Here is a 14798-nt window from a genome sequence, read left to right as displayed (position 1 = left end):
TCCCGAGAAACCTCAATGAGCTTGGTTACCGTGTGGATATGGTCGATGGTGCTGAATCCTTTGCGGAACCCGGCTTGCTCGCATGGTTGTCCTTCATCTAGTGTTCTGCCAATCCTATTCAGGATGACTCGAGTGAACAGCTTGTAGATGACAGACAATAGGCAGATCGGGCGATAGTTGCCAATGTCATGGATGTCTTCCTTCTTGAACAGTAGTACGGTCCTGCTGGTTTTCCATTGGGACGGAACCTTGCATTCAGACAGGTAGCGAGTGAAGAGCCGAGCCAGTGTATTGATGAGTACTGACGGCAGGTTCTTCAGGTGTTCAGGTCTGACCTTGTCTGGGCCGGGTGCTGTTTGCTTCTTTACCGATGAAATGGCGTGTCGGATTTCGGAAGGGAGAACGTTAGGAACGACGTACCCATCCTGTGGAATTTGGTATGTCGGCAAGTGGACATGGCTATCGAAGAGATTTGAGATTTGACATGTCCATCAACCACTGATAAGTGAACAAAGAATATACACGCACAGTGGCATATTCAACCTAACAAAGGTTTTTCTGTTTTGTTTTACTTGCTTTTGGGGTCACACCCAGCGATGCTCAGGGGTTACTCCTGGCTCTGCACTCAGGAATTACTCCTGGCAGTTCGTGGGGGATCATATGGGATGCTGGGGATCAAACCTAGGTCTGCTGCATGCAAGGCAAACACCCTACCTGCTTGCACTATGGCTCCTGCCCCTTAACAAAGGTTTTTTAAAAAAGAGATAACCTACAAAAGCAACCGGTGTTGGAGTGGTTCACTGCTGATGGGAATGCCGACTGGTTCAGCCCTTTTGGAAAACAGTATGGACGATTCTCAAAAAATTAGAAATTGAGCTATTAGAAACTGAATATATCCCAGAGAGGCAAAAAGGTATAGTCGAAGTGACATCTGCACTTGTTTGTTCACTGCAGCACTGTTTAGAATAACTAGAATCTGGAAAAAACCTGAGTGCCCGAGAACAGATGACTGGTTAAAGAAACTTTGGTATATCTACACAATGGAATACGATGTAGCTGTTAGAAAGGATGAAGTCATGAAATTTACATACAAGTGGTACTACATGGAAAGTATCATGCTAAGTGAAATGAGTCAGAAAGAGAGGAACAGACATAGAAAGACTGTATTCATCTGGGGAACATAAAGTAACAAAATAGGAGACTAACACCCAAGAATAGCCGAGATAAGTACCAGGAGGTTTACTCCATGGCTTGGAGGCCAGCTGCACACACTAGGGGTAAAGGCAGCTCAGAGAAGGGAGCACCAAATAAAGGGTGTTGGGAAGAACCTCCCAGGATGAGAGACGCATGCTGAACGTAGACTATAGACCAAACATTACTGCCACTCAATTCCTCTTTTGCAAACCACAGTACCCAAAAGGAGAGAGAGAACAAAAGGGAATGCCCTGCCACAGAAGCAGGGTGGGATGGGGGATGGAGGGTTGGAGGGATACCGGGATTAGCGGTGATGGAGAATGGGCACTGGTGGAGGGATGGGTACTCGATCATTGTATAACTGAAACCCAAGCACAAAAATGTGTAAGTCTACAACTGTACCTCATGGTGTTTCACTAATAAAAATTTTTAAAAAAAAGAGAGAGAGATAACCTTGCCATACTCCACAACTTGGACGAGCCTGGAGGGCATTTTGTATGCTAAGTGAGACAATCCAAACACAAAAAGACAAATACTGAATAGTATGAGGAGCCCTAACCAAGCTCTTGAAAAGTTTCAGTGTCACTGTCACTCTCCTCCAGTTGTTCATAGATTTGCTCGAGCTGGCCCAGTAATGTCTCCATTGTGAGACTGTTGTGACAGTGTTTGGCATATTGAATACATCAAAGGTAGCTTGCCAGGCTTTGCTGTGTGGGCATGATACTCTTGGTAGCTTACCCGACTCTCCGAGAGAGGCGGAGGAATTGAACCTGGCTTGGCCGAGCTGGCTGCGCGCAAGGCAAACCCCCTACCACTGTGCTATGGTTTAACTCAAAAAAAAAAAAAAAGGACTGAAAAGTAGTTGTGAGGGGATCAACACAGACAGAAAGAAAAAGAGGGAATTTTGACATCTGTTACAATGTGAGTGAACCTTGAGATTATGCTATGCAAAATAAATCAATCACAAAAAACTGATTCTTCCTCTGTGAGGTATCTAAAGAAATCAAACACAGTGAAAGAGCTAGGTAGCACCTAGTTTAATCTCTGGCACTGCATATGGTCCTCCAAACACTGCCAGGAGTGTGGAAGGTATCGGGGAGAGGGTAAGAGGAGGAGGGAGGAGAAAAAAGAGGGGAAGGGGTGATGTAGGCAGGCAGATAGACAGGGAAGGGACCCATGGCAATGAACTGTCTAGGGAAGGCGGTCACCAGAATTGACAATGAAATTCCTGGGAAGTGGAAGTCCTAAGGTTGAACAAGACCCTAGATAAGACCTTCAGCGGACCCTAAAGCGATTGGACCTCTCTCCATGAAATTCCTCACTGGGACCACCCCTTAATCTGATTAACCTTGGTGATTCAACCCAGGGAAGACTTCAGAACATTGAAGATCTCCCTAGAAGATACCCTATAAAAGCCACCTTGAACAAAGGGCAGGTTTGCGCATATGCTGTTTGCGCCCACGTGGCTGAGCACATGTGGCGCCTTTTGAGACGTGTACTTTCCTATCTAATGCTGGGGTGTGTGTAGGGGTTCTCCGTCTTTGGGGAAGCCCGTGCTCTCTCTGCACGTTACTCTCCTCTCCCACTTTTCTCTTTCTCCTCCCCTTCAAAAACCTCCAAATAAAATCTGTTTTACTTCACTGTTTGTTTACTCCTGAAATTCTTTTCTGTGAAGCGAAACAAGAAGCCAGTAACCCTGGATCCCGGGTGGCAGAGGTGGATGGGGAGAAAGTGACCATCTTTCTTCTCCCTCTTCACATAAGTCACCAGTGGGGCCCACCTACATCAGGGGGAAGGGGAGGAGCCGGGCAGAAAGGGGGAGGAGGGGGAAGAGGAGGAAGCAGTAACAGCAAACATAGAAACAAAAAGTAGGCTGTAGTTACTTAGGGATTGGTGGAGAGAAACAGGTGACTATTGATTAGGTTTAGAGTCTATATTTTGCAAGATGAAAAAAGTTAAGTCTGTTGCCAATAAGGTGCAAATAATTAACACAGTGACCCAGGGAGATGGAATTTATGCCTTGCCATCAAGAGCCCTGGGGTCAATCCCCAGCACTACATGATAACCCCACGCACCATCAGGAGTGACTCCAGAACACCACACTGGGAATAATCTCCCTCCTACAGCACTGCCCCATACAGCCCCTAAACAAAGCAAGTTAACATTAGCTAGAGGACACACTTGGCACTCCTCAAGAGGACATACGTGGATTTGTTCCTAACTCTGGCTCAATTCCTAACTGAGCTCAGAGAACCATGTGGTTCCAGGGAACAAACCTGGATTGGTGCATGGATTGGTGCATGCAAAACAAGCACCTTAACCCCTGAGTTATCTCTCTGTCCTGAACTATAGTCTTAAAAATGATTAACATGATACATTTTTGTTACATGTTTTGGTTATCTTATAACATATTTGTTACATTATATTTGTATTTGTTATATTTGTAACAAAACATGCAACCATTTTGTTACATGCTTTTAGCTGTAAGGAAAAACAAAACAAATCAGAAACATAACCACAGCACCATGATTACACCTGAAAATGGTTAGTAACTTTCATTATTCAACCAGACTCTATCCTTCCTCCCCTCCCCTCCCTTCCCATCCCCTCAGACTCCTCTTCCTATTTCCTTTGCTCCTCCCCTTTTGCAGTGCTGGAAATCAAACTCAGGGCCTCAAACATGTAAGAAAATGTCATAATGCTGAGTTATATGCCCAGCAACTATTTAAATTTATTTCTAACTACTTGTTTAGAAGAAAAACCCATTCACTAAAAGTCTGGGTTTTAAATATGTTCATACTACCAAAGTCTGTTGATTTTTAAAATTCAACTCCTTTATAAATTAAACAATTTCAAAAGAAAAGTATTCAGGGGCTGGAGCGATAGTACAGCAGGTAGGGTGTTTTCCTTGCACGAGGTCAACCCGGGTTCGATTCCCAGTATCCTATATGATCCCCCGAGCACTGCCAGAAGTAATTTCTGAGTGCATGAGCCAGGAGTAACCCCTATACATCACTAGGTGTGACCCAAAAAGAAGAAAACAATGTATTCATAAAATATTTGAATATCTAGAACGATACGTTTAAAATGTGAGTTATTTGGGCTGAAGAGATAAGTATAGTGACTAGAGTGTTTGCCTTGCATCTGACCAACCCAGTTAAATTCCCAGAACCCCCACATGGTCCCCCGAACCTGCCAAGAGTGATCCCTGCGCACAGTCAGAAAAAAAGCCCTGAGCACAGCCAGGAGTGACCCCAAAACGAAAATAAATTAAAAAACTGTGAGCTATTTATCTTTTCAATCAGACATGTAAGAAGATGATATTCAGGGGTCAACGCAATAGTGTTGAGGACAGGGTGCTTGCCTTGCAAGTGGCTGACTGGGGCCAGATCCCTTGTGTCCCATATGGTCTCCTGAGCCTGCCAGGAGTGATTCCTGAGTGCAGAGCCAGGAGTAAGCCCTGAGCACCACCTAGGTGGCAAAAAACAAGAACAAACCAAAAATAGATGGCATTCAACAGACTGGGATCACATTGTTTTCAGAAGTGACTTTAAGAAATTAAAATACACTTAACTGCTAAAAGAAAACTTCTAGAGAGAACACAAAATAATGCCATAATCCAGTGTTTTTCAATCATTTTCCAACTCCGGTGTACTGAGGAGTGGCCATTTCTTTGAGTTTCTCACAGGAGTAGAAAATTAACTAATGATAATACCAAATGACTAAAATTGTGATTGTGAGTGTGTGTCTGTGTGTAGTTGGGTCACACCCAGCAATGCTCACAGGATTCTTCTGCCTCTGTACTTAGGGGCATTTCTGTTAGTACAGGAGATCCATGTACCAGGGATCAAACCTGGTTCAGTCATATGGCAAGCATTTTAACCCCTCTCCAGTCTTCTAAAATTGAAATCTATTTTAAATTTAGGACATTATAGGATGCAGATATTCTCTGTATACAAACCAGCCTCAGAAAGCAAATTGTAGTTGTGGAGATTTGGTTGCAGGCAAAAGCCAGGTTTCAACAGCAGGCAAAACAAAGCCACACATCGAATATAGTCTCCCCACCCCCCACCCCCACTGATTGCCTTCTGATTGCCTTCTCAGAACAGGGAACAACTGCATTTCCTAATTGTCTTTAGATTTTAAAACTATTCTAGAGACTGAGAAAGGACAGGGAGTCTTATTATTCTCATTATGCTACGGTCAACTATTAACGGTTAATCTTTATCAGCAATCTTCTTTGGCACTGAACCTCACAAAATATCCTCACTGTCATTAAAAAAAAAACAACTAAAGTTTCTACAGCAGTCATCTCTGAAAACCAGTACTAATATAAGACAAAGAGCAAAGCATCAAAAATGTGAAGCATGCACCAACAACCTAATGAGAATACCACGTATCCATTCATTCATAACATCCAATTCAACACTTGTAGAAATTGCTAGAGCAGTCATCCTTAAAAGGAACTTTAAAAAGATTTAACACTTTTGCAATCAAAGGTGACTAAAGACCTTCAAAAGTGCCTGGGTACCTCAAACTTCAAATTCCACTATGATACCACTGCACCGCTTCATTTGCAACAAGTCATGCAGGCAGAATGACTAGAATGGAAAATGTTTATCACCTAAGTACAGAAAATTACCCTAAGTTATCTTAACTTTCATTCTTCAAGACTTAATGATAGTGAGAAACGAGAAGATATTCTAAGCCAAAGCCAACAAATTATAGCGCTGCTAAATTATCAGTCTCACTCAGACTCAGAGTATACCTTAAACAAAGCAGATGCTAATTTGTAGAAAACACACTACTAAAAAAAAAAAAAAAGGACAAATGCAGGTGTCATTCCAGGTTCCCACAACCAGCAGAACACAAGTAGTATCACCATCATGAAGCATGGAAGAAAAAAAAAAGAATGCCTTAAAATGGAACAAGCAGTGGGGCCAGAGAGATAATACAGTGGATAGGGGGCTTGTCTTGCACATGGCCAACCCAGGTTTAATTCCCGGCATCCTAAGCACCTCCAGGAGTGATTCTGGAATGCAGAGCCAGATGTGGCCCCAAAACAACCAACAGCAAAAAAATGGCCAAACTGCTTAACACCGAGTTTCAGATCTCAGTCAGGAAGTACTAATTCCCAGGTAAGGCACTGGAGATCAGGGAACAATAAGTAATCATGCTCCGGAATGGTGCTTGTTGTTCAGGTTATCTATATTTGCCAGTTATCTATCTACTGCAGGTCACCAGCCCTCCTGGCTCAGAAAGTCCCACAGGCGATGCACCTGCTGTGCCCCTCCATGAAACACTCCCTAACCCCCAAAAAACAGCTGGCCTTGATGATCTCTGCAGCAAACTCTGAACTCTGCAGCAGGCTCTGTCCCCTCCCCCACATACCTTCCTTTAGTTTTACAGCTTTATTGAGATAATTTCACAGACCATACAGCGTATTCATTTAGTATGCAATTCAAAGGTTCTTATTATAGTTACAAAGTTAAACAAATATCACCAGAATCAATCCTAAAACATTTTCTCTAACTGCCTACCACGCCCTTTACCCACTGCAAATAAAACTTGTACTCATTTCCCCCACTACCCCCTCAGCTCTAGGCAACTAATCTACTTTCTGTTTATAGATTCCCCGCCCCAAACCCCTCCTGAACATTTCATATAGCTGAAACCAAATAACATGTGGTTTTGGTAACAGGCTTCTTTCAAGTATCTAGTATTTCCAAGGTAAAACCCTGCTAGAGTATGTACCAGTTCTTTACCCTTTTTTTCTTTTTATACTGATTATTCTATTATTTGGTTAAACTATATCATTTAATGTCTTAATAAGCATCAAAATCTACAATTTTCTAAAAACATTTTTAATTATTACAATATTGTTCATTAATAAAATTACTAGAAAATGAAACTCCTTATAATGAAGTCAGGTGCTTAAAAATTCCCCCCAACAACTGATAGAAGAGCCGGCTAGAGAGGTAAGACAAGGATTAAGGTACTTGCCTTGAACATGGTCAACCCTGGACTTACATAGTAGCACACATGGTCACCCAAGCACTGCAAAGGGTGATCCCAGAGCACATAAGTAAGCCCTACGTACTCCTGAGTGTAGCCCAAAGGCCCCCTCAAATAAAATAAAATTTTAAAACTTGTAAAAGAGGAACCTGCAAGTTCTGAGGACTAAACTTTACCCGGGACATGACTTCTTTTTGTTTTGTTTTGTTTGGGGCCACATCTAGTGGTGCTCAGGGTTTACTCTTGGTTCTGAGTTCAGGATCACTCAGATGTCTCCAGGCTAGCTAGGGGAGCCACCTGGGGATTGAAGCCGGGTTGGCTGCATGCAAGGTAAATGCCCTACCCGCTGTACTATTGCTTTTATTTATTTAATTTTTGGGGGGGGCATAACTACTCATCCAGATGAGTAGCACTGTAGCACTGTCCTCCCGTTGTTCATCGATTTGCTCAAGCGGGCACCAGTAATGTCTCCATTGTGAGATTTGTTGTTACTGTTTTTGGCATAGTGAATACACCATGGGGAGCTTGCCAGGCTCTGCCCTGTGGATGAGATACTCTCAGTAGCTTGCTGGGCTCTCCAAGGGGGACGAAAGAATTGAACCCAGGTTGGCCGTGTGCAAGGCAAACACCCTACCCACTGTGCAATTGCTCCAGCCCTATCCAGATGAGTAAAATAGACAAACTGCAACTATAAAGAGCTGTACTCCACGTCTTCACTTTTTCCTTGGGAGCCCTTCACCTTTTCTCACTATCTCTGAAATCCAATTCCTTTTGTACTCTTCACTCCCAAAGCTGATCTTTTATTCCTGTGAACTAATTACAGCCTCACTTTAAGTAATACATTTACATGAAAATGTTACTTAAACCAGACATCTCCTTTCTAAGACCTCCCCCCCCAAAAAAAAAAAACGTAAAATGAGAATTAGCTTTTCTTGAATGGAGACGTTCCCCCATGAATAAAATGGTAAGGTCAGAGTTTAGTTTTGTTTTTTTCTTCTGTTATTTTTCAACCAAAAAGACCCTCTCAAACAACATAGATTGACAAATCAAATTTAGTCAGTCCTCCTAGAATTATGATATCTAGGAGTAAGGGAGATTTAATTTTAAAAAATAAAGGATCTGTTATTAATTTTGTTAGTGTGATAATGGTATAGTGATTACATCTAAATATATCCTTACTTGTTAGAAATATATACTGAGGGGTTGGGGAGAGAGCTCAGTGGTGGAGCATTTGCCATATATGCGTGTGGCCCCGGGTTTGATCTTTGGCACCACACATTCACAGAAACAAACAAGTAGTAGACTGAGAAATTTGGATCAAATAATGTGATGACTGAGATTTACCAACTGATACTTCAGTGGGTAGGGGGCAGAAGCGGGGCAGGAGAAAGGTCAGGGAAGTGGCTCGGCATATGCCTGGCCTGTGTGAGGAACTGGTTAGTGGGAATGACAGTAAGGTGGCGTCAGAAAAAAAAAACTGTTAATTCTTAAGGGCACTGATAGGAATACAAGAGGTTTTCCTTTCCTGTTTTGTGCATATGACCTTCGGGTAGTAAATTACCTTTGAAAAGAAACTGGTCAGGGATATGGCTCAAGCCGGACAGCACAAGCCTGGTCTATGTGGGACCCTGAGCTGCACCGCAACCCCACAGGCCCCACTCAGCAGTGCTGAGTGGAGCCCTCATGGCCTACCACCCCAATCCCCCATCTACCTCCTCCCTCACCACCACCACCACCACATACACACACAAAACACTGCAGGCAGCAGCTCTGGCCATTGGCCCTGGAACAACCCACTAAAAATTAAAGATAGAAAAATTTCTCTTCTCAGTCCTATCCTTCATGGCATTTACTGGTGTCTTACTCCTGAGAGGTTTTATTGTGTTCGGCCATGGCTGTGTCCCTATAAAGACCCCAGGAGGATCACAGTTGTTTGCATATCTCCCTTGGAATCCTTACCACTTCACATAATTTCCACATGGCAGTTGTTGAACAAATATTTATGTAAATGATTGTGTCAACATGATCAGCCGATCATCTACAAACACTTATTTTGGCCAGAGAGATAGTACAGTGGGTAGGGAGCTTCCCTTGCACGCGACCCAACCTGGGTTTGATCCCCAGTACCCCATACGGTCCCCTAAGCCTGCCAGGAATGATCTCCAAACTCAAAGTCAGGAGTAAGCCTGAGCAAGGCTAGCATACGCCCCTCTCAAAAATCAAACTACCACCAACAACAAAACACTTTTAAAAAAAATATGGGTGGAGTAGAAGTCTTTGGTTGAGCAATTCAACATACTTTTCTTTTTCTTTTCTTTTTTTGTTTTTTGAGCCATAACAGCCTGAGCTCAGAACTTACTTCTGGGTCTGAGCTCAGGAATCACTCCTGTTGCAACTCAGGGAACATATAGGATACATACAGGGATCAAAATCAAGTTGGCTGCAAGCAAGGCAAGTGCATTACTATGGCTCTGGCCCCTCACATTCTTTTCTATTTTACAATGCAGTAAAGGTGTCACAAAATAAGATTCAATTTCATCTAGTTCATGTGATGTGTGAACTAGTGAAAGTGGTAAGAACTATGGAAAGAAGAGTCAAGAAATTTTTTCCAAATCATAATGAACCAGACCCACAAATGATCAAAACTCAACTCTGGAGCCAGACAGATAGCACAGGGTTAGTTAAGTGTTTGCCTTGCATGCAGCAGACCCTGGTTCCGTCTCCAGCACCACATGGTCCCCCTAACCGCTAGCATGAGCAACCCCCAAGCACATAGCCAGGGTAGCCCCAAGTACCACAGTATGGAACCCCTCCACACCCCTAAAAAATGCCAACTTTCAAGTCTGTCCTCATGTCTATGCTGCTCCTAAGGGAGCAAGATTTTATTCTCAAAATAAAGTTCTGTGTTTTATACATATATTGATTTATCTTCAGTGCTTAAGAAACTAAGCAGCTATAAAAAAGACCCCTTTAAAAATGGTTTTTATTTTGTTTTTGCCCAAATAATTTCAAAGTTGAAGTGCCTAGAAGCAAAAGAAATATTAAAAAGCTGAAGATAAGGCAATAGGAAACCAAAGAATGTGCGACACCTGAGTAATAACAAGGTTTGTTGGGGTTTTGGTTTTCTGGGTTTTTTTTTGTTGTTGTTTGTATGGTTTTGGTTTTGAGACCACACCCAGTGCTGCTCAGGGATCACCCAGTGCTTGGGGAACATATGGGGTGCAAGGGATCAAACCCGAGGTAAGCACCTTTCCTCCATACTATCACTTCAGCCCCAATATCAAGTTGTTAAAATAATAACAACATGTTGAGGGCTGCAGAGATAGCTCAACAGACCATCTGCTTGAACGTCGCCCTTGGTTCAGTCACTGGCACTGCATGGTCTCACAGGCACAGAACCAGGAGTAGCCCCCAGCACTGCCAGGTGTGGCTCAAAAACAAAAATAAATAAATACATATTTTAAAAAATTGTTTAAACTGAAATAGTAAGATGTGAGGGCTGGAGCACTGCGGGAAGGGCATTTGCCTTGCACGCGGCCTGCTCAGGTTTGATTCCTGCGCCCCTTTCGGAGAGCCCAACAAGCTACCGCGAGTATCCTGCCCACACGGCAAAACCTGGCAAGCTCCCCGTGACGTATTCGATATGCCAAAAACAGTAACAACAAGTCTCACAACGGAGACATTGCTGGTACTGCTTGAGCAAATCGATGAACAATAGGAGGACAGTGCTACAGTAAGATGTGGAACAACTAAGAAAAAAATTCAAGGGCTGGAGTGATAAATAATGCAGTGGATAGGGCACTTGCCTTGTACATGGTTGACTGGGTTCAATCCCTGGGATCCCATAAGGTCCTCCGAGCAATACCAGAAGTAATTCCTGAGCACAGTACAGAGCCAGGAGTAATCCCTGAGCAACACCTTATGCGGCCCAAAAGCAAAAACAAAAAGAAAATTCAGGGCCAAATAGATAATACAGCAATTAAGGTGCTTGCTTTGCATGAAACTAACCCAGGATTCAATCCCCAACACTGAATACCATCCACCATCAATGCCAGGAGTGATCCCTGAGCACAGAGCCAGGAGTAAACCCTGGCCAAAAAAGAAGAAAATCTATTAAAAAAAAAATTAAAACGAAAACCAAGACACTATTTAAAAGAATCTTCCTAGGTTCCATGCTGAAAATTTATCTGTCTGAAATATAATACTATCATCAATATAGTTTCTACTTAATTATTTTGCATAGAGACAGACTACTAAAATATTTATACAACCCCAAATGTTTTGGAGGTGCTTAAAATCTGAGATTACCTTAATGTAGAACAATGATGTACACATTCATAAAGCCAGAAATACCAATGTTTCCCCTTAATAGGAATATAACTAGTTGTAAAACTGATCTTAACTCAGCCAATCTGAAGGCTCGTGTGTTATGGTGCCCCAAAAAGTCACTGTCACATAGTATCACATGCCTTATACTACATAAAGTCCCTCAAGAACCACCTAGAGTGATCCCTGAGCACAGAGCCTGGAGTAAGCCCTAAGCACTGCTGAGTGTGGCCCCATAAAACAAAAATTGAAAATGAAACAAAGCTTGGCCACAGGGGCTGGAGCAACAGTACAGCTGGTAGGGCGTTTGCCTTGCATGCAGCCAACCTGGGTTCTATTCCCAGCATTCCTGAGCACCACCAGGAGTAATTCCCAAGTACAGAGCCAGGAGTAACCCCTGTGCATCATTGGGTGTGACCCAAAAAGAAAAAAAAAAAAAGCCCGGCCAGACCAAAGGTGACATAAGGAGAGTGAAAGAGGGTCCTGGGCACTTGACCCAAGACCCTCTTTGGTGGTGAGTGAACTAATTAGTACACAAAAGAAATAAAGCACTTTATTATAACCCTGTTACCTAAACCATAATTAAATAAAATAAAGCCTGCCATAAAACCTATTAAAATTAAACATAATTAGATGATTGTAGTATTTAAATAAATATATACGTTGGATTGAGTCTGGTGATTGAGTCTGGAAATACATTCCCCCTTCTCTCATAAAAAAAAAAAACACTAAGAGGCAATTGGACAAGATAGTATTCCTTGGGGGGAGGGGCGTGTTGTTGGTGCTCCTAGCTCTGTATTCACAGGTCACATTCCCCGAGGTGCTCTGGGGACCACATGCAGTGCGGGGGATTGAAGCGGGGTCAGCTGCGTACAAGGCAAGCGCCCTCTCCAGTCCTGGGTTGAATTCTGAACTGGTTTGCGCTAGTTACTTGCTGAAAGCCCAATTGCCATTGATGGAGCTGCAACAGACACTGCTCCGCTCTTATCAAGGATCGTCAAATCACGCTTTTAAGTTGCAATACATCATCACAGGCAATGATTTACACTGAAAAATCCCCAAGTACAAACACGATTTATTCGCCCCATGAAGGTTCTCAACTTTTCACATAACTTATGAAAGCACCAGCTGCGTGTGAATTCCGGTCCCTACACACCCTACCAACACCTGTAAGGTATGATTGCATGAGGTTACGGACACTGTGCTCGAAACGCAGACGACAGTGCTGACCCCCGCGAGGACCGACTTGTAGCCGTTTCTTCTCCACGGAATGCGCCCGCGGGGTGAGGGGTAGGGGGTGTGATGGATTTGCGCTCAGCTCCTCCGGGGTGTCTACTAGGTCCCCCTGGTGACCAACAGTACACGGAGGCAGAGGCAGGGTTCGAAGACAAGGACTGGCAGCGGCGGAACAGAGGGCGGTGCGGGAAATCATGAAAAATTAACACGCGCCTCGTCCACATGACACGCCTGCGAATGGTGCTGGCTTCGCTGGGGGGATTCGCGATCCGCACCGCACACTGTGCCCCCACCGCTCTCACCTTGGAAAAAGCCAACCTGCCATCTCCCCTCCGCTCGGGCTCCCGAGCCCGGCCTCCCCGGCACATGCCCGCCGCGATGGAGACACGGTGCCCAGGGGCGCGCGGCACCAGGCACCCGCCGCTCCCGAGGCACTGTCAGGGGGGAGACGCACGCTGCTGTGCCACACGCCTGTAATTCTCGAAAAGATGGAGGCATGACACTCCACCTCGCTTCCCACCTAGGGAAGACGGCGCGGGGAGGAGAGGAGGGCGAAGGGGAGGAGCGCACCGCGGCGGGGAGCAGAGGGCGGCACGTCCGGAGTCCGCGGCGCCCAGCCCCGGCTTCCAGGGGGCTTTCGGGTGGCCGCCGGGTCACGTCCCCCGGGCTCCCGAGGATGCGACGGCGCTCCAGCGCCTGCCCGGGCTGGCGAGCCGGTTCCACGCCGCCCCACCCCGAGCCGGGGGAGCCGGACGCGCGGGGTCGCGGGCAGCGGCGCCTCGGGGGGCTGCGGCGCCCCGGCGGCCGGGGAGGGCGCGCCGCCAGGTGCCGGACGGCAGGGGGCGGCGGGGCTCGGGCGGGCGCCGGCGGCGGCGGCGCGGGAGGGAGCGCGGCGCGAGGGGGCGGCCGGCCTACCTGCAGGTAGTAGGGCTTCCTGAGCCAGGCCCCCGGACAGAGACTCCTCGCCATGGTAATCACACATCGCCCCGCCGCGCCGCAGTCAGAGGCGGACCCGAGCGCAGGCCGCCCGGCTCCCCGCCCGCGCCCGCCTCCCCGCCCCCCGCGCGCGCTCGGGCCCGCCCACTGCCCGCCCGCCCGCCCGCCCGCGCCGCGCGCCCCCGCGCCTCCCCGGGCCGGCCGCGCGGACGCCGGCGCCCGCCGCCCCTGGCCGGGCCTCCCGCTCGGCCCCGCGCGGCCGCCGCGGCTGTCACCGCCGCCGCCGCCGCCGCCGCCGCCGCGGCCATAAAGGGGAGTCGCGCCGCTCCCCTCGGCCGACACAAATCCGGCGGCGGCGGCGGCGGCGGCGCTTAAAGGGGAGGCGTGCGGAGGAAGGAGCGGCCGCCGCGGCCGCCGAGGGCAGCTCAGCCGAGACCCGAACCCCGGCGCACGGTGCCGACCCGCCCGCCGCCTGCTTTCGGCCCCGGGCGCCGCGCCTCCGCCGCTCGCTGCGGTGCTCGCGCAATAACCCCCACTCCACCCCCCCACCCCCGCCAACGGTCCTGGCCGGTTTGTCGCTCTCCCTTTTGGACTCTGTTCCTGCAGTCCGGACGTGTCCGGGCGGGTTGCTTGGAAATTCTAAGGAACCTTGGGGCTCCTTCCCGGGGGACGGGCGCTGACGGGTGTGGCCGGGGAGCGGGGGCATCCCTAAAGCACTGAGCTCTGTGGACCCCCGAGAGGCCCCACTATGCCTGGGACAGCGTTACCCTCTTTTCCTATGTGTTTTTATTAATTTTTTTAAAGACAAAAATCTGACGTTTTTACTTTGCATTGTTTTCGAATGGCTTTTCCTGGCCCCACCCAGGAGCCCTGATTCCAAACTGGGCAAAGAAGAAGTAACATATATTACTGTATTAAATACAATGCTGAAGCCGGGAGACCTGGGACATAGCCCAGCTCCCCACTGAAGGCTACACAACGCAGGGTGTGGTGTCTTTCTTCTGCACATGAAGTCCAAATAAGGGAAAAAGGAGCCGCACCAGTACGAGAGCAGCTGTTGATCCCTGTGACTGGCACCGCAGGAAGACGCG

The 14798-nt window shown here is 46.7% G+C and overlaps 1 protein-coding gene across 1 annotated transcript in view; it reads right to left on the bottom strand.

The window, feature by feature from the left end:
• Positions 1-13844, bottom strand: part of DIPK1A (divergent protein kinase domain 1A) — a 108015-nt gene extending 94171 nt beyond the window's left edge. The window contains exon 1 of the mRNA XM_056123729.1: positions 13687-13844. Coding sequence (XP_055979704.1) covers positions 13687-13740 — 54 coding nt within the window. The 5' untranslated portion in view covers positions 13741-13844. The remainder of the gene's footprint in view (positions 1-13686) is intronic.
• Between the last annotated feature and the right edge of the window lie 954 nt (positions 13845-14798).

The sequence above is a fragment of the Sorex fumeus genome, unplaced genomic scaffold, assembly GCF_029834395.1.
Source record: "Sorex fumeus unplaced genomic scaffold, SorFum_2.1 ptg000047l, whole genome shotgun sequence".
NCBI classification, from domain to species: Eukaryota; Metazoa; Chordata; class Mammalia; order Eulipotyphla; family Soricidae; genus Sorex; species Sorex fumeus.
Note: the sequence above shows the minus strand (reverse complement) of the source record. Positions and strands in the feature narration are given on the sequence as shown.